The sequence below is a fragment of the Lycium barbarum genome, chromosome 10 (assembly GCF_019175385.1).
Source record: "Lycium barbarum isolate Lr01 chromosome 10, ASM1917538v2, whole genome shotgun sequence".
Classification (NCBI taxonomy): Eukaryota; Viridiplantae; Streptophyta; class Magnoliopsida; order Solanales; family Solanaceae; genus Lycium; species Lycium barbarum.
Window position 1 is genome coordinate 85,604,225 of NC_083346.1, and position 23,815 is coordinate 85,628,039.

At 41.2% G+C, this 23,815-nt stretch overlaps 2 protein-coding genes and 1 long non-coding RNA gene across 3 annotated transcripts; all 3 read left to right on the top strand.

Moving 5' to 3' along the window:
• Window positions 1–1,932: 1,932 nt before the first annotated feature.
• Window positions 1,933–4,207, top strand: LOC132615932 (uncharacterized). The gene is made up of 2 exons (XR_009572898.1): window positions 1,933–3,598; window positions 3,663–4,207. It is a non-coding gene; the product is annotated as an uncharacterized LOC132615932 (long non-coding RNA).
• A 633-nt stretch (window positions 4,208–4,840) lies between these two features.
• On the top strand, window positions 4,841–6,322 carry LOC132615514 (ethylene-responsive transcription factor ESR2-like). The gene has a single exon (XM_060330115.1). It carries the CDS (start codon window positions 4,961–4,963, stop codon window positions 6,125–6,127), a length of 1,167 nt encoding a protein of 388 aa, XP_060186098.1. The 5' UTR covers window positions 4,841–4,960; the 3' UTR covers window positions 6,128–6,322.
• Window positions 6,323–6,528: 206 nt separating this feature from the next.
• On the top strand, window positions 6,529–6,891 carry LOC132614658 (small ribosomal subunit protein uS19-like). The gene has a single exon (XM_060329164.1). The coding sequence runs from the start codon at window positions 6,536–6,538 to the stop codon at window positions 6,854–6,856; it is 321 nt and encodes a 106-aa protein (XP_060185147.1). The 5' UTR covers window positions 6,529–6,535; the 3' UTR covers window positions 6,857–6,891.
• Window positions 6,892–23,815: the final 16,924 nt, after the last annotated feature.

Genomic DNA, 23,815 nt, shown 5'->3' on the forward strand with positions numbered 1-23,815 from the left:
ACTAACATGTGTATATTTCAAAAGTTAAACATTAATTCTACCTCTTGTGTGTTTACTTTTTAAGTTTGCACAGGTCCGCAGTGTCTAGGGGTGTTCATGGTTCGGTTTGGGTCGGTTATTGATTAAAACCATAACCAAACCAATTTAGTCGGTTTGCAAATGTCTAAAACCATAACCAAACCAAATAAAATAATAACCACCGGTTTGGTTATTGTCGGTTTGGTTCGATTTTTCGGTTTATCACTAGCAGCAATGAGACTTATCAGTAATACATTAAAAAGTTGAAAAAGACATGTCTTTTTTTTTTGTTCAAACGATAATTTTTATTTATTGTTTAAGGTGGAACATACATCATAGAAACATTTTCACTATTAGTGATAGTGTAGTACTCAAGTTACTCAAAGTTGTTAAACTTTTACATATAGAGCCAAAAACTAACTTAGTAGTGTCTGCACCATTTTTGTCATCTTAATACACATACCTGGAAATACAATAGAGCATAGAAGCTTTTAGTTGTTGTTACATACTTACTAATTAAACATAAAGACTACCTAAAATTAAAATGAAAATATATGAAATAAAAAACAATTGTGTAATGATCTCAAACTTTGGGGCAGTACTTGCATTTTGCCCTCAATTCTCCCATTTTATTAAAAAAACTTTGTGTAGTGATCCCAAACTTCAGATATTTTTCTATCATTATCTCCAAGGCTAGGGTCTCGACTACAAGGAGTTATTCTTTTCTGCTTTTTAGGAGTATTACCCACGGAGGAAGTATTAGGGCATTACTATGTGCTTGAGTTGCAGCAAATGCTGATGTTACTGAAGTATCTTCTATAGGAACCTCCAAATCTACAACCTCTGTCCTTTTCATATGAAAAATATTAGAATTTTAGGACTCATTCAGACAAGAAAAAAGAAAGGTCTAAATTCAAAAAAAAAAAAAAAAAACCTAAAATCAAATGGCTAACAAACAAAAGTTAAAAATTTAAGTTAAAAAAATTAGACTCTAACGTGAGCTTCTGTTAGTAGGTTTACACTTAACACTTAAAAGATTTAAAAGACTTAAAGACATGGGCCTGGACATATTCTTAAAAACATGGGTCTGGACATATTATTAAAAACATGGGCCTTAAACAATCATGTGAAATAAGTAGACCAAAAATCAAATTAATGATTAAAAGGTATAAAATATTTATAATTAGTTATGAAAAACTAATATTAAACATAAAAAATAATTATAAAATTTGTGTATATAATTTATCGGTTTGGTTCGGTTATTTATTCGGTTATTTTTTAATAGAACCATAACCAAACCAAATATTATCGGTTTTTAAAATTTAAAACCAAACCAAATGTCGGGTTTTTTATTCGGTTTGGTTAAATTTTCGGTTTGGTTTTGGCTTTAACCAAAACCGTGAACAACCCTAGTCTTAATTGTCCTTTCATTAGGCATATGCTCCCTCTGTCTCAATTTAAGCGTCTTCGTTTGACTAGACATGGAGTTTAAGAAATAAAGATAGATTTTCAAATCTTGTAGTTTCTAAATTAAAAATGTGTATAATATAATAAAATATCCTTTGAATCTTGTGATTATAAACTTGACATGTAAGATATCTGAATTGTCAACTTACTAAATATAAAAAGAGGCAGACATGACCAAAATAAGAAAAATGTTTTTTATTTAACAACAAACGCCCAAGGTGGACGAACACAGAAACAATAAGTTGTACAAAAAGCAACTGAAATTGTAATCTAAGTTGGGACTAACATGCGTACATTTCAGAAGTTTAACATTAATATTACCTCTTGTGTGGTTACTTTTTAAGTCCCCAAGTATTTTAATTGTCCTTTCATTTCCTTCATTTGGCATATACTCCATCTGTCTCAACTTAAGTGTCTATGTTTGACTAGACACGGAGTTTAAGAAATAAAGATATACTTTTCAATCTTGTGGTTCTAAATTAAAAATGTGTATAATATAATAAAATATCCTTTAAATCTTGTGATTATAAGCTTGACATGTAGGATATTTGAATTGTCAACTTACTAAATATAAAAAGAGGCGGACATAACTAAAATAAGATAAATTTTAACAACAATTGAGAAATTAAGGCGAAGAATAAGAGGAAAAGAAAAAAAATATGGAGACTCACTAAGGAGAATTGCAGTAACAAAAACATTGTAATATGAATAACAATACAAATAATTAAACGAAAATAATTGATAAAGTAAGAGATTAAAAGATTCTTATTAATTCTTCTGCTCAAATGATGAACAATCTCTAAAGATCAATGATTAACAATGGAATTGACAGAATATTAGCATAGTATCGTATGTAATTAGGTGAAAATTAGAAAGATACAATCACGGGGAAGTGGGGAAATAGGATAACTGATAGTAATCGATTCTGAGAACCTCGCTAGTTCCAACTGTTACATGGCTAAGATTGTAAACGTTGAATGAGATTAAATGCAATCCCAAAAAATATATCGGAGCCTAGCCTTATTTGAATTATCCTCTATTCGAGTACTCTGAACCTTTTCGAGTGAATCCTCTTGGGCATATGATGTCCGGTCTGAGTAAGGCGCTTCGGGGTTATGATTCTCGGATGATCAAACAAGTCTTTAATTTTTCTGGCATTGGATAATCAATAGTTGATTGTGGTCTTATATATGCTTGCCACATATTCGATCAATTAGTCTTCGCTTCCAATATATTTTACCAGTACAATGACATCATTAAATTAGCTATTATTGAAATTATAAACCTAAAAAATTACGAGGCTTTACAACATATAAAAGCAAGTTTGGCCATGTTGTGAAAAAAAGAGTTAGCGATAAAAGGAAAGAGTGTGAGTCTCTAACATTTTACTACAAAAAGAGAGTAGTATTCTTTTGAAGGAAGGATTTCTTAGTGGTGGAGCTTCGAATCAACAGTTAGTCTAGAAGTTATTTGATTTATATGATGTTATCAGGTTCTTGTATCCTGCAAAAGACAAGTCAAGATTGTTATTTATTATTGGATCTGTGAAGATTCTAACGCAGTGCATTTAAATCTCATTAAAGGGAGCGCAATATCCATTTCTTAGCATGAAATCTTTTTATTTTTCTTTATATATTTTAAATCCTAATTGTACTTCTGCCAAACAGAGAGTGTTGTCGCTTACATATTACTCCCTCCGTCCAAATTTATATGCCATCTTTCGAATTTCTAGAGTCAAACGAGTTGTTTTACAACAATTTTTTCATATTCCTTTTGAATATTTTAAATTTTTAATTGTTGTGACTTATATTACTTGTTAGTAGTTTCTGGATATGTAATTTCTTTTGTAATGAACCTAAAGATTATAGGAAAAATTACATGGCGTAATCCAATTATACTATGCATTTACCGTTTGTAGCTATAGTTTAAAATAATTGCAATGCCCAGCTAATCTTTGTATTTTGTAGCAAATTCATAGCTGAAGCTCTCTAGTGTCATAGGATACAACTCCTCTTCTCCCTCATTTCTTCAAAGTCGTCGACCCCCCACTTGCCTTTCTTCGTCGTTGCTTCGTCGGACGGCGCAACACCGATGATCTACTGTCGTTTCCTCTGTTAGTTCTCCCTTTTCCTTACTCTTTTTTCCATCTCTTTTCTTGACCCTCTTTTGTTTTGCAGGTGTTCTGATGAAGCACGATCGGCGACGCAGCAACCACGAACCACCACTGCTTTTCAGGTACTTCGATAAGATCCACGCAACTCTGACCATTGATTTTGAGTATATTCTCACTCTGGCTAAGTCAGATCTGGTACTTCGACGAAATCCATGCAACTCCGACCAGCGATTTTGAGTGCATTTCTCAAATCTGGTCAGACTTCTAATAGTAGATACAGTGTAAATACAACATATACAATGTATTCTAAGATCTGGCTGGATTTTCGTCGTCTCCGGTGACCTGAAGCATGGAAATCTCATTCTCAGATCTGGTCAGATTTTCAAATTGAATACAGTGTATTCTCAAATCTGGCCGGGTTGTCATTTGTCTCCATTTGGGTGTAAATACAATGTATACTTTGCATTTTCACCTCTATTTTGTATTCCAAAGCTGGAATTTTCCAGCAAATCCCTGTATTTCTATATTTCGTCTTGATTTGACCATGTATCTATAATTTTTTCATGCAAATTCATGTATGTACACCCTTGTATTTTTTTTGTTTGTATCCTTGTATACACTCCTGTATTTTCTGATTTCGCCTTGGTTATATTAGTTGCGCAAACAATACAGCTGATACAGGATGTATTCGTAGGCGAATGAATACAGTTGACAGAGGCTATATTAGTTACACGAACGAATACAGTTGACAAAGCTATATTAGTTACGCGAACGAATATAATAAATACATGCGCCAGGTAACCGAAGAATTGCTGAGAACGGTAAATAGTGAAATTATAACTGACAATGGTAATCAATTAGGCTCCAAACTGTAGTGGTTTCTGAAATTCGCCCAAGATCATATGTCCGAATTCACAGTCAAAATTAAAACATTTGACCTTAAAAAATCTGAACTATGCCACATAAATTGGGACATAGGGAGTATCTAGTTAGGCAGCGAACATAAATCCTCCCTGCATAAAAAACTGGAGTATCAGGTTTTCTAATTAAATATCTCAAGAAACCGTGTGCAGCATAGAGTATTTATGTATTGAGTTAATTCTTTATACTATCAATTTAATTTGCGATAGTTGTCAACTGCTGCCCGTAAATTCTCCCCATAAATGCATGCACTATTATAAATACAAGTTCAATATAATTCCACGGACCCATACAAGTTCAATATAATTCCACGGACCCAACTACATTATACTCTCTCTCTATATATATATATATGCAACGGCACCTTTCTTGATACAAGTGAATATTTTTCCTTAGAAGTGTTACTTCTGTATTATTACACATAGCAAATCATTGATCAAAATGGAAGATGCCATCAAGCCTCTTCAAACAAACATTTCTAGCACCCTATTTAAGAGATGTGGTGGCACCAACAAGAGAACACTCAAAGGCAGTGGTGGTGGTGGTGCTGCTGGAACCATGAGATACCGTGGTGTTCGTCGCCGTCCTTGGGGCCGGTACGCGGTGGAGATTCGCGACCCTAAGTCCAAAGAGAGGAAGTGGTTAGGAACTTTTGACACAGCTGAGGAAGCAACTTGTGCCTATGATTGTGCTGCTCGAGCCATGCGTAGTCTTAAAGCAAGAACTAACTTTGTTTCTCCTCCTCATAGTTTTCTAAATACTCCTTTCTTAAACTATACTTCTACTAAAACAGTTAATCATCATCATCATCACCAGCTATCACTTAAGGACTTACCGATCAGACAGTTCTTTCAGTCAAGTCCCCCCAATTCATCAGGTGGGGACTTCTTTGGGACGAACGCAACAGACAACAATATACCTAGTGTGATCCCACAAGTGGAGTCTGGGAAGAGTACAGTGTACGCAGAGAAAAGCAATAATTATTTGAACATGTTTCTCTTTCATGAAATTCTCAACTCCTCCTCGAAGTCGTCCCTTTCTTCAAACACTGATTTGAACAACAATTATGCCCCTTGTGATGAACAACTTCCTCTCATGTTTAATGGATGTAGCACAGATTCTTCAACGGCGAATATCACCTTCACGGGATCTTCGTCATCTTATAATTATATGGTGAATCATGAGACATGTTCAACGAATCCAATAGCTACAAGCAACCCTATCTTTAGCTTTCCTTTAGCTGATTCGGGCTTGGATTCCTTTCCTATAGTTCCTTCTGATTCGGGCTTTTTGGAACAGGCTTTAAATGGCTTCTTCCCAAAGCCCATGCCTTTCAAGTCTGAGCTATTGCAAGCAAACGAGGACGTGCAGAAGAGCGTTGTTGGCCATCACACAGACCGTTTAGGTTTAAGTATTGATGAATATGGAGATGGAATTTCAAGTCATCCGGAGAAGTTAGAGGCCGATTCCAACAATGGGTTTGAATATACTCAGCTATCATCGCAGCCAATTGATCATCAAGACTTTCCGGACAATACGTTGGGAGACATGAGTTTTCACTACTCAGATCTTCTAAATGTATTAGCAGCTAACATGAAAAATTCTTGAACTTTAATTTACTTCGCATGCAGGGAGTAGATCTAAGATATATAGTACGTACTAGTTCGATTGTTCTTAGTGGGTATGATTTTTTTCCTTTGTGATAAGAATCATAGTCTCTGGATGTTTGCAGTTTTTAGGGAAGAAACAAATTTAATTGTCTGATCAAGTTGTGTGTATTGCAATTAACTGAAATCTGATTGTTGTTAACCAATATTTGTCTTTCTATCTATCAAATATACAATGTTAATGAGTCCTATAACAAGGTAAATGTAATATTCAAACCACAAGGGAGAATTGTTTTATAGAGACAAACCTGAAGGGAGTTCTCAGAAATTATCCGAAAGATTTTTTTTCAAAATTATATGTTAATATAACACTAACGTACTTTACTACCGAATTGATGTAACGACAGCCATGGCGGACGTTGAAGCTGATGTGACAGCCGGACAGCCAAGGAAGAGAACATTTAAGAAGTTTAGTTACAGAGGAGTCGATCTCGATGCTTTTCTCGATATGTCTACTGATGAACTCGTTAAGCTCTTCAATGCTCGTCCTCGTAGAAGGTTTCAAAGAGGTTTGAAGAGGAAGCCGATGGCACTGATCAAGAAGCTGCGGAAGGCGAAACGCGAGGCTCCACCAGGTGAAAAGCCAGAGTCTGTCAAGACTCACTTGAGGAACATGATTATCGTTCCTGAAATGATTGGAAGTGTTATCGCAATTTATGTTTTAAAATAATAACTTTATATTATTGTCATTTTTATCTTTGAGTTATTAGGACAGAATATCATTTTTACAACTCTAATTAAGTTTCATCATAGTCATAATAGTGTAATGCATCTTACGTCATTCACATTTTCAAGATTTTTTTTAATGGTTCATGCACATGTTAGCATGTTAATAATAGATATATACATTTTCTACTAATTTTATTATTTTTTATTTTAAATAATATTAATGTACTTTTTACTTATATGTTTATTTATTAATTTATAAAATATTAAAAATTAAATACTCGTGGGGCTTATCGCCCTTGCCTCAGAGCTTACGCCTGAGCGAGACATATATAAAACGCCTAGCCTTACCCCTACGCCTTTTAAAACACTAAGTCTAATTTTAAGGTATGCCCTAAGCTTGATCAATTATTGAAATTAATTGAACCCTTTAGCTGGGCCATTAATCGATTAGAATCTAAAAAGACACCCGCGGAAAAAGTGAACAACTGGTAATCGCAAAACTTGATCAACTTTTTGTGGACATTGATTTTACTCCCTCCATCTCAAATTATTTATCGTTTTCTTATTTTACATGCCCCTAAAAAATATTAATTTGGAGGGTTATTTGATTAATTTTACCCTTATTTATGCCTAAGTTATAATTTCTCTCTATTAAATGTTTATTTTATTTATGTGTCATCTCCATTAGTGACAAAAAATTTCGAATGGTAAAATGTGGAAAAAATAATTGATTGTGTCTTGAATTCCTTAAACGACAAACAATTTGAAACAACTATTTTAGTAACCGAGACAAATAATTTAAGGCGGAGTGATCAATAATAAATTACCTATTTTTGTTTTTTGTAATACATTTTACTTGAAAAAACTAGACGTTTTGGGAGCAAAAACTATTATTTCAGTTAAAATACTCATCAAATCAATTTTTGAATCTTCAAATTCTCTATTTTAAGTAGAAGTTAAAACGATGTACCAGATTGTAAAACAAATACTTATTTAGAAGCCATTTTGAAAATATGGATTTTTTTAGAAGTTGCAAAAGTATATTTTGATATTATTGTGTTTGAACCTGAATTTCACTTTTAAAAAATATTTAAATTTTGTGATTGAATATAATTAGTTCACTCGAAATACTTTCAAAACAGTTTTTTCTGGTTCAAATTCTCTATTTCAAGTTGAAGTTGAAATAATGAACAAAATTATAAGTCAGCCATCGATTTGCAAATAACGTTCCAAATTGAAGTAGAAAAATGAAATAAAAGTCAGGAACAAACGGTCATTAAATATTTATAGTAAATTTCAAGCTTTCGATTTTATCTGGATGAGCCCGTAATAATCTCTCTCTCTCTTTTTTTTTTTTTTTTTTAATCCTAGTGGTCAATGAACTGGGTTGATTACCATGAAGTCAGATGTTCAAATCTTAGCAGAGACAAAAACACTAGGTGATTTCTTCTCATCAGCCTTGGTGTATAGAATTATCTGATACCTGTTGCCGGTGGGGATGGTAGATATCCGGTGAAATTAATCGAGATGTTCGCAAACTGGTCCGGCCGTCACAATCTCATTTAAATATCTAAACCTATTGTCTACCTAAATTAGACTAATTGTAAATTGAAGTGACTCATTTAATCTTGCCATTTCTCGTAGTTTGTATATATATATATATATATATATTTTAAATGAAATAAATCAAACTTTGAAAACTTGACAATACATGTTCGCTCTAAATCAAAATTGAAATGCAGAAGGATCTTTTTTTCAATAAGATTTATCCAATGGCAAAATGTGTCTTCTGCGGCCTTATTTACTAGTAGCTTTTGCTAAAAATAGTTATTTCAAATATTTGTCATTTTAAAAAATAAAATAAAATAAATTATTCTAATAAAATCAAATTAATTACTCCCGCTTTCTCAAAAAGATTGTCCTCCTTTTCTTTTTAGTCTATCCCAAAAAGATTGTCTCCTTTCTGTATTTAGAAAAAATTTAACTTTATGAGATAATTTACAGCCACACAAATATCTAAGGCTTCTTTTGAACCACACATTTCAAAAATCCTCCTTTATTTCTTAAACTTTGTGCCAAATCAAAAGAGGACAATCTTTTTGGGACGGAGGGGGTATTCTTTTTTCAATTGTATCCTTACGTACTCTATCTGTTCACTTTTACTTATCCACTATGAACTTTGCACGCCCCTTAAGAAATAAAAAATGAAATGCATATTTTACCATGATACCCATATTAATTGGTGTATATTTGAATTGGATTTGAAAAATGATTTGGAATGAGTAATTAATACTAAGGATAAACAGGAAAAATAAATTATTTTTCTCTTGATATGCGATAGTGAACAAGTAAAAGTGAAAATTTATTTTTGAAATAGTGAACAGAGAGAATAATAAATATTCTAGAAAGAAGCAAAAAGATTAAGCGATCAAAAAGTTAATAACAGCAACTTAATCAAACAATACTTATTACTCCCTCTATCCCAATTTAGGTATCTCACTTTCTTTTTTTTCTCTCTACCAAAAAGAGTGTCTCTTCCTATATTTAGTAAGTTAACAATTCAAACATCATACATGGCTAGTTTAAAACCACGATTCAAAGAACGTGTTAGTACATTACACACATCTTTAATTTAGAATCATAAAATTCAAGAATTCCTTTTTGTTCCTTAAATTTTGTGTCAAGTCAAACTAAAATGCTTTAATTGGGACGGGCAGTAATATATTTTATCAAGGACGAGCAAAATCGTAAGTGACAACTAAGTAATAGATCGGAGGGAGTAATGGTTACTAAGGTTGAAAAGAGAAAGGGGTTTCAAGGGGTCGCGTTCTGGTGGACCATCTTCGATTATAAAATGCCAAAAGCTAAACAATAATTACCTGTAGTTGTCAAATTCGTGCGAAAACTCAACATGAAGAACGTGGCATAATTTGGAATCGAAGAATTTCAAAATGGGTTGGACCGTAGCTAGCTATATCTATGTAAATTAATTGTGATTATGAAAAGGGAAAACGATGGTCCTCTTAGGCATGAAATAAGATATCGTATCTAAAATGAGATTTTTGAGAAAAATTGCTAAAAAACTCTTTGCTTTGTCTTCAGCTGCGGTTAAACACAACCAAAGCAAATGGAGGAAAGAGCTATAAATAATATTAACGGCGACAACAATCTTTTAACTTATTTTTTGGTGTTGGGTTATGATTTCCCAATAATAGTAAAGGGGATGGGCCTAATGGCGTTTGGTGATTGTCATTAGTTGTAAAGAATGAATATAATTTACAAATTTCGGTCTAAACAAATTATTAATAAGACTAATAACTGATATAGTTGAAAGATGAAATAACATGTATATGCCCTTAAAGAACTTGTCTTCCCCCAAACTATTTCTCTTGGGAGGAAAATGTTTGTTTTAGACAACTAAACACCAATAAGTGATTCCAATTCGAAAAAGTATCTTTCTGGAAAACTTTTATTAGTATTGTATACGGTAAAAAACCGGATACGGGTAGATCCGGGGCAACTATGGATCGGAGAGGAAAAAGGGGCGAGAGTTCGTACGAGGACATCACCTTCCCGGATAAGCACTTTGATCGCTGCCGAGTGGAAGCGCCATCTGACTCGGTCTCTAAGCCACCGAGGGTTCGGGATCTCTTTCCGGGGTTTTATCACCGTTGGTCCGGTCTCCGTGAGTCCGTTGTTCGTTGTGACCGTTGCTGGGACGCGTCAGTGGTATCACATCATGGACAGCTACCAACTATGCGTGTGTCAGACGGCGCCGTCAGTCACATCACACCAAACCCGTGCAGGGGCTGTCCCTTTTATTACTATTTTATTGATTCACGTTGGAGAGAGTCCATGGGCTCATTGCTATAAATAGAGTACTCCCACCTCCCTTAGGTCGGTGGATTCTTCTTTTACTTTCAAGAGCATTTGTAACACAATATATATATATATATATATATATATATATATATATATCCAGTTCTTGTTGAACTTCTTCAATCAACTCGTCATATGTGTAAGCAGCCGGTATTTATGCTCCTTATTTGTGTATTAAAAAGCATTCTTATCCACTATTTGTAATCCATATTTAGGCCCAAGCACATATCCTATATCCACATACAAATTCAATTGGTTACCAAATCGGGGGTAAACAGTTTGACGCCCACCGTGGGGCTAGGATAATAGTGGTCTTTGGCCTTAACTTCCACCGCATTCATCGAAACCCAAAACTCCCTCTCCGTCTCTGTGAAAACGGTCCAAATGGCTGACGTCGAGCAATCCGGTCATGTCAATAATGCCGAGATAGTGGCGGAAAACGAAGGGAGTGGACTGCGGGCATTACCGAACCCCGCTGATCCGAACCCCGTTGATTCAAGGGAAGGACTTAACCGGCAAAACACCGTAGATCAAGAGAATGCCGTTCCGCCGGCAACCGATCCTCTAAACACTCACCATTCCGTTACGTTATCCCGGGATAGGGTCCGGAGAGAGCCAGACGCGCCAAACGACGGCGTTAGCTTGCGTTTGATCATTGAAATGCTGCAGGAACAAAGGGCGGCAATCGCCGAGCAAGGGCTAGCGATTGCTCAACTGCAGAGCGGAAAGGGTGAAGCAGGGCCGGTAAAGTCAAAAGGTACGGTTGAAACCGGAAGAAACGGAGAACAAATGATCGAGAGCGACGGCTTCGGAGCCGGCTCCTCAACTGAGGTCCTAAAAATGCTCGAGACCTTGGCAAAACGGGTGGATTCGACCGAGAAGAGGGTCGAGACGTACAATTCTCGGGTGGACCAGATACCGGGGGCTCCACCTCTACTGAAAGGGCCGAATTCGAAGAGGTACATCCAAAGGCCTTTCCCGCCAAGTGCGGCCCCGAAACTGATCCCGAAGAGGTTCAAAATGCCCAACATACAGAAGTATGACGGCACCACAGACCCACACGAGCATGTGACCTCATATACTTGTGCCATAAAAGGCAATGATATGGAAGAAGATGAGATCGAGTCGGTGTTGTTAAAGAAATTTGGGGAAACCCTGTCGAAGGGGGCATTGACGTGGTATGACCATCTACCCGAGCATTCGATCACTTCTTTTGAAATGCTCGCTGATGCGTTCGTAAAGGCACATGCCGGTGCGATAAAGGTGCAAGCCCGTAAGGCTGATATCTTCCGGATAACCCAAAGAGACGATGAGCTGCTACGGGAATTCGTCACCCGGTTCCAGAGGGAACGGATGGAGCTCCCTCCGGTGCTAGAAGAATGGGCCGCACAGGCCTTCACAAAAGGACTCAACATGCTAAGTTCGGTGGCCTCGGCCAAACTGAGAGAGAATTTGTTAGAATACGAGGCCGTAACTTGGGCCGACGTCCACAACAGGTATGAGTCAAAGATCCGGGTGGAGGATGATCAATTCGAGCTCCCTCCGGTAAGGACCAAAGTAAATAGAGGTTTCGAGGCACCGAGGAAGGGATATGAAGGCAAGTCCGAATCATTGAAAGAGAGGTTTCGGCCATATCCCTATACGGAGAAGCAAAATTTCAGGTCAGAAAAGGCAATAGAGAGTCCGAGCCATTTCTCGGGACGGGGCAGCAAGCGGGTTGAACGCCCGTCTAACAGTCGGGGACTCTCGTTTAGGAGCGACACCGGAAGTTCCGCCAGCAATAAAGTTTCTCCAAAAATTTCGGAGTACAACTTCAACGTTAGTACTTCGGGACTTGTCTCGGCTATTGGACGTATACCCGATGTAAGGTGGCCTAAACCATTGAGGACGGACCCGGGTCAGCGAGATCCAAGTGTAGTGTGCGAATATCACGGGACCCACGGTCATCGAACTGAAGATTGCCGCCAATTGAGAGAGGAGGTAGCCCGGCTATTGAAAAATGGTCACCTCCGAGATCTGCTGAGCGAGCGGGCCAAAAATCACTTTAAGGAAAGAGAATCTTATCAAATTCCCGAGCCTGTTGAACCCCAACATACGATCAACATGATAGTGGGGGGCACTGATGCCCCTCGAGGGCCGGTAATGAAACGGACAAAGATTTCTATTGTCCGTGAAAAGCGCACTCGAGATCATTCGACCGAGGGATCTATCTTCTTTAATGATGAAGACGCGGAGGGCATCATCCAACCCCACAATGATGCGTTGGTAATTTCTATACTGGTCTTTAAAACTAAGGTCAAACGCGTTTTGGTTGACCCGGGTAGCTCGGCCAACATCATCCGATAGAGGGTGGTTGAACAGATAGGACTGCTCGGTCAGATCGTACCAGTGGCCCGGGTATTAAGTGGGTTCAATATGGCAAGCGAAACCACAAAGGGGGAAATCTCACTGCCTGTAAATGTGGGTGGCACCATTCAGCAAACGGTGTTCTACGTGATCGAGGGTGACATGAAATATAATGCCCTATTGGGCAGACCTTGGATACATAACATGAGGGCCGTGCCTTCAACACTACACCAGCTGTTGAAGTTCCCCACGTCGGAGGGAGTGAAAACCATCCGAGGCGAGCAGCCCGCTGCAAGGGAAATGTTCGCAGTAGAGGAAGTGGCACATCGGCCCAAGGGGCCGGAAGAGAAATGTGCAATAGGAGGAGAAGTTCCCAAATAGCAATTAAAGTGCGCCGGGTTTAATCCGGTGCATGAAGAGGAAGATTACGAGGTACGCAGATCGTTCGTCATGCCGGATGACTCGGATGCAACCCAGTCGACAGTGGAGGAGCTGGAGCAGGTCATCCTGTTCGAATATCTCCCGGAAAGAAAGGTATACCTGGGCACGGGGCTCACCCCGGAGCTCAGGCGTCAATTAATTGAATTCCTCCGTGCTAATGCCGATTGCTTTGCATGGTCGCATATAGATATGACAGGTATATCACCAGACATAGCAACTCACAAGCTCAGCCTGGACGGGAGGTTTGCTCCGGTAAAGCAGAAAAGAAGACCCATGGCGGAGGCTAAACATGCATTCGTGAAGGACGAGAACAAAACTTTTGAAAATAGGCTCCATACGGGAAGTGAAATACCCGGAGTGGCTGGCTAACGTTGTGGTAGTACCCAAAAAAGGTAACAAATTTCGAATGTGTGTTGATTTCAAAGATTTAAATAAGGCATGTCCGAAGGACTCGTTTCCGTTGCCCCACATCGATAGAATGATCGATGCAACGGCCGGGCACGAGATGTTGAGTTTTCTCGACGCTTACTCCGGGTATAACCAGATCCGGATGTACCCGGAGGACCAAAAGAAAACATCCTTCATCACCCGGTACGGGACCTACTGTTATAATGTCATGCCTTTTGGATTAAAAAATACCGGTGCAACTTACCAACGCCTAGTTAATGGAATGTTCGAAGAACAAATAGGGAAAACAATGGAAGTTTACGTTGATGATATGGTTGTTAAGTCACTGGAAACAGAGGACCATTTAAAGCATTTGCAGGAAACCTTCGATGTGCTTCGCAAATACAACATGAAGCTCAACCCGGAGAAGTGTGCCTTCGGTGTAAGATCTGGCAGATTCCTGGGTTTCATGGTGTCAAACCGCGGAATCGAAATCAACCCGGACAAGATCAAAGCCATCGAAGATATCGAGGTGGTGAACAACATAAAGGGGGTTCAGAGACTCACCGGGAGAATCGCATCGCTGAGTCGCTTCATATCGAGATCCTCGGACAGGAGTCACCGGTTCTTCTCCTTGCTCAGGAAGAAGAACGACTTTGTCTGGACACCCGAGTGCCAAGAAACTCTACAGGATTTGAAGAAATACTTGTCTAGCCCCCCTCTACTGCACACGCCGAAGGCGGGTGAGACACTATTTCTATATCTAGCTGTCTCCAAAGTGGCGGTAAGCGGCGCTTTGGTCCGAGAAGAATCAGGTACGCAATTCCCTATCTATTATGTGAGTAGAACATTGGGGGACGCGGAGACCCGTTACCCCCATTTGGAGAAGCTGGCATTAGCACTGGTGAGCGCCTCCCGAAAGCTTAAACCTTATTTTCAAAGCCATCCCGTATGTGTAGTAACTACTTATCCTTTGAAAAACATCATGCATAAACCGGAGTTGTCGGGTAGGCTAACGAAGTGGGCTGTAGAGGTTAGCGGTTACGACCTTGAATACAGACCCCGAACGGCCATGAAATCCCAAATCTTGGCCGATTTCGTAGCAGACTTCGCCCCGGCCATGGTCCCCGAGGTCGAAAAAGAATTCCTACTAACCTCAGGAAAGGCCACGGGCATTTGGTCTCTGCATAAGGACGGGGCCTCGAACCTTAGAGGTTCCGGGCTTGGTATTGTCCTTAGGGCCCCGGCCGGTGATGTCATCCGACAGTCCATCAAAACTGCCAAATTAACTAACAATGAAGCCGAGTATGAGGCTATGATTGCAGGTTTGGAATTAGCCCGGATCATGGGGGCAAAAACTATCGAGGCAAAGTGCGACTCGCTTCTGGTCGCAAACCAGGTGAATGGCATATTTGAAGTCAAGGACGAACGGATGCAGAGGTACCTCGAGAAAACCCAAGTGGTGCTTCACCGATTTAAAAAATGGACCATGCAGCATATACCAAGAGAACAGAACTGCGAGGCCGATGCATTAGCAAATTTGGGATCTGCGGTCGAAGGGGCCGAAATCAACCCCGGGTCAACGGTGCTACTATCAAACACGGCCATAGAAAGCGGACACGCCGAAATATATTCAACAGGTTTGACTTGGGATTGGCGCAACAAATACATTGATTACTTGCGTGATGATAAGCTCCCAAGCGACCCAAAGGAGTCACGTTCGTTACGAACAAAGGCAACCCGTTTTTGCTTAGTGGACGGCCAATTATACCGACGCTCTTTCCACGGACCTTTGGCTAAATGTTTGGGCCCTGGGGAAACGGAGTATGTGATGAGAGAAGTACATGAAAGAACCTGTGGCAATCACTCCGGTGCGGAAGCTCTGGTCCGAAAGCTTATCAGCTCTGGATATTACTGGAATAGGATGGATGAAGACACGAGAAACTTTGTCCGAAAGTGTGACGGGTGTCAGAGGCATGCCCCGATGATTCACCGGCCCGGGGAGTTGCTGCATTCGGTGGTCTCACCATGGCCGTTCATGAAGTGGGGGATGGACATCGTGGGCCCGTTACCCCGGGCACCAGGTAAGGCACGCTTTATCTTATTTATGACTGACTATTTTTCTAAGTGGGTCGAAGCACAGGCCTTTGAAAAAATCAGAGAAAAGGAGGTTATCGACTTCATTTGGGATCACATCGTCTGCCGTTTTGGCATTCCAGCCGAAATAACTTGTGATAACGGTCCTCAGTTCGTGGGTAGCAAGGTCAACAGTTTTCTTGAAGGGTTGAAGATCAAGAAGATTGTGTCGACCCCATATCACCCATGTGCAAATGGACAAACGGAATCCACAAACAAAACAATAATCCAAAACCTAAGGAAAAGGCTAGAAACATCAAAGCACCATTGGAGAGAAGTATTACCCGAGGTGCTGTGGGCGTACCGAACGACCAAGTCTAGCACGGGCGAGACCCCTTTCTCATTGGTGTACGGGGCCGAAGCCCTTATCCCCGTCGAGGTTGGCGAACCGACTCTCCGGTTCAGGTATACAACCGAGGAATTAAACGGGGAGGCCATGGCCGTAAGACTCGACCTCGCCGATGAGATGTGTGAAAGAACATTGGTCTGAATTGCGGCCCAAAAGTAGAGAACGGAAAAATACTACAATCGGAGAGCCAACTTTCGGCATTTTTGAGTTGGGGACTTAGTACTTCGAAAGGTCACTTTGCATATAAAGAACCCAAACGAGGGAAAGCTAGGACCAAACTGGGAAGGACCGTACAAGGTGACCGGTGTAACGGGCAAAGGGTCATACCAGCTGGAGTCCATGGATGGGCAATTCCTGCGCAACAACTGGAACGTAGCCCATCTAAAAAGATACTACTGCTAAGGTATGATCCTCTCATATACCTTTTGTTAACCGTACTGCCTTTTTACAGGAAGTCGAGGACGGCACAAAAATAGAATTTAGGACTGAAAGCACGTGTTGCACTCTTTTCCTTAGTGCGGTTTTGTCCCAAAATGGGTTTTCCGACGAGGTTTTTAATGAGGCAACAAGTACAACGTGCTACACAACGAAGATAAAGGGCCAGAACTCGGGCACCCGAGGTTACATCTTCCGAGTAGGGGCTTGGTAACACTCACCCGACCCCGAAGCTCGGACAAGTGTTAGGGGGGCACAGTACCCACATCGGAGCATGAAACGATAAAGAGAAATAAAGAAAGAAGCTCATCATTTGCCACGACAAAAACAAAGGCCGGCCACCAGCCACCTCCTCCGATGTAAGGACCAAACGATCATAATGAATCGTGTCCCATCCAACATTTGCCACGGCAAAAACAAAGGCCGGGCACCGGCCACCTCCTCCGATGTAAGGACCAAACGATCATAATGAATCGTGTCCCATTTAGTGTTTGCTACGACAAAGATACAAGAAATGAAAATTCTCATATGTACAAACACTTGCAATACAGAAACCATTACAATGACCGTATTTCGGCATTGCTCAATTAATACGCCATGTACCCGACACTATGGCCGATATTAGACAAGGCCAATGAGGTCATCGCAAACCGGCCATGAAAAACGCCGGTCCTAGAGAAGCCCCTATCATGGGAACAGAAAGGTCCGAAGCCCACAAAACATTTGGTAAGTCCCACGGGCAGAATTAATCAATGACTACGGATAATCTCTTCCGAAAAACGAACCAATAATTCAAGGTAAAATAAAAACAAGCACTCAAACGAAGACACAAGAGGAGTGCAACTTTCATGTACGCAAAGGATACTTTTATAAAGAGTACATTTACATCAAAAGAGTACGTTTACATCAAAAAATCCTATGCTACTCGGCATGGCTAGAGGCAGAATCATCGGACTCGGTTCGTTCGGAATCATCCGAGTCGGACCCGAGGGAATGGTTTGCCTCCTCCTCCATCTCTTTGGCCTGGTTTATCAGGGCCGGAAGATCAGAGAATCCGCGATCGGCTTCTTCGAGGGTGAGTCGCCGAGACTTCCACTTCTCATACTCGGCGACAATGGTAGTATGGGCCTCGGCCGTTTCCACGCCTTTCCAGGCTTCTTCCAAATCGGCCTCAACGTTAGCCAACTTAGTCTCCAGCTCGGCCCGACCCGCCACTGCAATAGTCCTCATATGGACAGCAGCTTCTAGCTCGGCCTTAAGAACATCGTTGGCACTCACCGCCTCCTCCGGCTCGGCTTTTAAGCCCTCACTTATCCGAGACCGCTCCTTGGCTTTCTCTTCGAAAACTTTCATGAGTTCTTTATATAGAGCGGTATCAGATTCCAGTAGCCGGTTCCTCCCGGCTAAGCTCCCTGCATCGGCTTTCACCAAATCAAGTTCCCCCCGGAGTTGGGACACGGTGGTCTCCAGCTCATCCAGCCTCGACGAAAATTGAGCTTTGTCTCGGCTAAGACAAATCTTCTCAGCCTCGAGGCTTCGGTTATAATCAGTCATGGCGGCCAACTCATTTTTCAAATGACGATTTTCGTCCTTGGCCGCATTAAGCTCGGGACGAAGGTTGGCAAGAACGGCGGCCCGACCCAACTCTTCATCCTTCTCTCGGAGGAGATGCTTGTATTTCTTCGTTTCTCGGCCTTGGGCATCTAGCTGGCCTCGAAGATCATCCATCTCGTGTTGGGCACGAATGAAGGCTTCGTTTGCCAGTACTACACTCTGCAAAGAAAGCAAACATAAAGAATCAAACGAAATGAGCATAAGGTCTATTGATATACAAAGATGGCCGAGAGCCTTACCCGGTTGCCCGCGTGCATGCCTTCGTTCATAAAGCACTGCCAGGTGACCCCGGTCATTTTACGCTTGTCCGAGTCGGCGACGAGAGGACGCAAATAACTGACTACTCCTACCGGACGTGATAGAAAGCCACAATCCTCGGGGACGGTGATTACGGCCGATCTGGTCCTTCATGGTTCTACGCTCGGGGCTGGGAAGATAGTCACCAGGTTGTCTCTAGAGCCAGATTCTGACTGTCGGTGGGCCGACCTCGTGACCCGAGGAATTGGAAGATGGCCAAAACCCGCAGCTTCACCGGTAGCAGGAGGAGTAGTTGAAAATATATCTTCAAAGTCTTCAACCCTCGGGGCGGGGGTAGATGAGCTTGGCGTAGACTCGATGTTCCGGGCAAGGACCGGGGGTTCCGGAGTAGAAACAGGTTCGTGGCTGGGAGATGGGCGAGCCTGAATGTGGGCTTCGGTCTCCAGAACTGGAATGGTCCTTTGATCGGTTGCAGTGACAGCCATTTCCCCGGCTCCTTTACTCCTCTGCAGGGGAGTATCTTCCGAGGAAGTTTCACCTAAAATATCGACAAATTCAACCGACCGAAGAGGAGCCGGGGAAAGGATTTCTTCCGCACCTGAAGGAAGAACGGGAATCAAGATACCTTCGTTGATAGAAGGCAAGGGCGGTTCGGAGGTAGTATCCTCGGGTATTGGGGCTGTTGACGGAGCCGGGTCGACCCTCCGAACTATAATGTTGGGATCCGTTTCCTCTCTCTGGGGCCGAGCAACGCTTCTTGCCTTCTTTCGTTTGGACGGTTGCCCCTTTTCTGAGGGCCGTTTTCTTTTGGTGGCTTCGGCAAGAACACGGGAGGAACCCGCCGTATCGAACGCGGACGCCGGTGCAGGGGAAGCAGCCCCCGACTCCGATCTAGATGCCACCGAGCCCTTCGGCAAACCTGAAAGATAAAAGACGTTGGCAGGTTAAGAAAACTGACGACCTCGAATGGCTAAAGATGCAGCAAGATCGAAGGAAAGTCGAAAGTTACCATGATTTTTAGCGATCCATCGACCGCGTGACAAGTGGGCCCAAGTCCGGTCTTCATAAGGAAGCTGGTTGAGGAGCGTCGTGACCCACTCACTCAGATCTCGGATAACCGGGGGGAACAAACCCATTTGCTACAAAAATAAGGAAAGGGCGGTGAGAAAACAATACCATAAGCGACTGAACAGGTAAGGGCGACGGCTCAAAGGTTCGAACTTACGTTTGTTGTTCCACTTCTCCGGAAAAGGTAGATGGGCGGCCGGGATTATGTCCTCGGATTTTACCCGGACGTAGCGTTCTAACCACCCCCTGTCCCGATCTTCGTCCATCTTCGAGAAGAACGGGTTCCGGCTGCGCTTGGTTAGTTTTATGACACCGCCCTGGAATATTCTTGGGGAGTACAAGCGTATTAGGTGGCCCAGTGAGAATTCTTTCTCAGCTCTGTTGGCTAGCAACCGGAGGAAAGCAACGGCCCTCCAAACAATCGGGCCGATCTGAGCCAAAGTCACGTCATAGGTCCGGCACATATCCAGTATGACCGGATCAACCGGGGGATCGAGCTTAAGGGTAAAGGGATAAGTGTATACGTACAAGAACCCTTCCCGGTGATCGGTAACGGATTCGTCTGGCCCGGGTGCAAAACCCTTACCGGGCGTGTGTCCCACCCACAGTCTGCCCGGACAGTGTTGAGTTTATCCTCGGTTATGGAGGAAGGATATCGCCTCACGTCATATCCCCGGTCAGAGACGGCAGAGGGCTTTTCCGCCTCCAGGTCTTTATTGAAGTTAAATTTGGCCGGTATAACATCCGAGGCCGTAGTTTCGGGGTTACTCTTTTGTTTAGTCGGGGACACAACCTCGGCCCTCAGGGATGAAACTGAAGGAACTTCGGTAGAAGTGGTTTCAGACATGTTGAAGGAATGGAAGGAAAAGGATTTTGGGAAACAACGCAAAGGAAACGAAGGAAATAGCGATTTGAAGAAGCAAAGAGCAGTTGGCAAGAATGATGACAAAATTAATCCCCCCTTCTTTTTCGTATAAACAACAGAAGATTTGGCAACAAATTTGTAATAGAAAGGACGGATCTGGAACACAGAGGGAAGAGGAAAAGAGAGGACAGATCGAAAAAAGTGAAAAAATGAGGGAATGAGGGGCTTTATATAGGCATAAGGAAGGGAACGGTTATCGAGGACGGCCAATCGATGATTGCCACGTGTCACGTCATTAATGTGAAGCGACGCGAAAGGACGTGCAAGAGGCGGTTGACAGGAACGGACCATCCGGAATAGGACACGTGGCCGGCAAAGGGGAAGACATGACGCACCCATTCCCGCCAAAATAAGGAGATAAGGATAGGTCGTCCGGACGGTCGGATGTATGATTCATTCACTTCCCGTCACTCCGATGGATCGTTGGTCCCGGAAGCGTGGGGGCTATCTGTATACGGTAAAAAACCGGATACGGGTAGATTCGGGGCAACTATGGATCGGAGAGGAAAAAGGGGCGAGAGTTCGTACGAGGACATCACCTTCCCGGATAAGCACTTTGATCGCTGCCGAGTGGAAGCGCCATCTGACTCGGTCTCTAAGCCACCGAGGGTTCGGGATCTCTTTCCGGGGTTTTATCACCGTTGGTCCGGTCTCCGTGAGTCCGTTGTTCGTTGTGACCGTTGCTGGGACGCGTCAGTGGTATCACATCATGGACAGCTACCAACTATGCGTGTGTCAGACGGCGCCGTCAGTCACATCACACCAAACCCGTGCAGGGGCTGTCCCTTTTATTACTATTTTATTGATTCACGTTGGAGAGAGTCCATGGGCTCATTGCTATAAATAGAGTACTCCCACCCCCCTTAGGTCGGTGGATTCTTCTTTTACTTTCAAGAGCATTTGTAACACAATATATATATATATATATATATATATATATATATATCCAGTTCTTGTTGAACCTCTTCAATCAACTCGTCATATATGTAAGCAGTCGGTATTTATGCTCCTTATTTGTGTATTAAAAAGCGTTCTTATCCACTCTTTGTAATCCATATTTAGGCCCAAGCACATATCCTATATCCACATACAAATTCAATTGGTTACCAAATCGGGGGTAAACAAGTATATCATATTGAATTTAAAAAGAACCAATTTCCCGTAGTGAGGGGTCCCCTACGTATCCACGGCCTAAATTAGTACTTATACTCATTAATTGATGGTTAGGCTTAAGTAAGTGAAGAACGATTAAAGATATATACCGAGGGACCTCTCTCAGCTATAGCTCCTAGCTCTGTAGAAGTTAGAAAATTTGATAATATCTTTCATATCTCCTTTTTAGGGTTTTCGGAAAATGGATTTATAAGATCTCATCTGGGCTTACTCTGAATTCATTGGACGTTATTTTTAAGTATTAACTTTTATATACCGACAACATAAAAAGATTTTACACTATCTGTGTATTTTAACAAGTTGTATGAGATAATCAACCTTATTTTCTAGGTGATTAATGTCACTTATTAGGACAGTTAGCTATCTTTTAGGTAATATGATAGTGCAAAACAAAAATAGGACGCCAATGCATAAATGTTAAACTCTTGATAAATTAGGATTTGTTTCATGCTGCATTATGTTCTGTTATATAACAATGGACAGGACTAATGTTAATCCCTTACATTGACGGTGTCATAGTGAAGGCTTCAAATGTATTAATTTTTCCACTCTGAGGCCTAACAGGAAATAAATTAGCTCATTATTTTTACCGAAGGTTCGTTTATAAATTTAGCTGGACTTGAACGCGTGAGATTTTTCACACCTAAATGGTGCTGGTTGGGTAGATCCATCATAATGTGGAGTGAAATAAGATGTAACCACCAAGTTAGGGACAATTCATTAGTATTCAAAAGAATGTGGCATATACATGACCTCAGCATAGATACTATACACAAATAAAGATTTCCGCACAGGCACTTAATAAGGAGTAATCTCCAACGCTGCAATGAATGCTCTCAAAGGAATGCTGGAGAATTATCTTTCAAAGAGAGTTTTGCATCATTGGGATGTAAGTTGTATGGTGTATGCACTTGCCAACACCAACCATGCTACAGAATTCAGGTACTTTCTTATGGTACTGGTATTATTATGAATCTGTCCTCAATTACTATGTGGGATGTGCCATCAATTCTATAACTATCTTGTATTTGATCTCATGATGGTAGATAGATCCAAATAAATAGCTTGATGGCTAGACAAAGTGATGCATAGATGGTGTTATCTTCCAAAGCTTTGAAGTGGTGACGTAATGCTTCGATTAGACTACAGGTTTGACCCTGATTGACACACTCAAAGTACGAGGGGGTGAATTGTAATTTTTTTGTTTTCAGTCGATTAGACTATGTGGATAGTTGACTTTAGATAAACCGTAAGACATAATTAAGTAAATAGCAGAAAGTAAAGTACAAACAATAAAAATGGCTCACAATATTTTATACTGGTGTAGATGGAACATGAATCCTAGTTCAGTCCCCTTAAGTTACAATAGGAATTCTCTGTAAATTCTTTGTGTTGCTCTTGAATTCAACTTTGTTAGTGAGTTTCCGACACACACATCAACTCTCTCTTCAACTTGTTTCTCTCACAATCTTATTTGATAAAACGCCTCACCAATAGCTTTGTTTCTCTCTTCTCTCTTTGTGTGCACATTAAGTCAAATAGAGTGAGGTACAATGCTTATCAAGAGTAGAACAAAGAACGTGAGGTTGACTACACAAATGTATATTCTGCTTCGTCTTTCTTTATAGATGTATAGTCCACCAATTTGAAACTTACTATAGAATACCATTTCTTGATATTCGACATCTTTTCAAGATCCTTGATTGATGGACAAAGAAGTACAACCCAAGAGTTGCGATCCTTGAAAAAAGTTTGTATCTTTTTCTCAAGAAAAAGGTTAGAGCTTATTTGAATATTCCTTGTTTTTTCCAGTCGTTTGGTAGATCAAGTTGTCACGACCCAACCCAGGGCCATGACGGGTACCCGGAGCTAGCCTACCGAGCACCACCTAGCATGCTTCTTCCAATCTTATCTCGGTGGACCACATATCTAACTTGCTATAATCATAA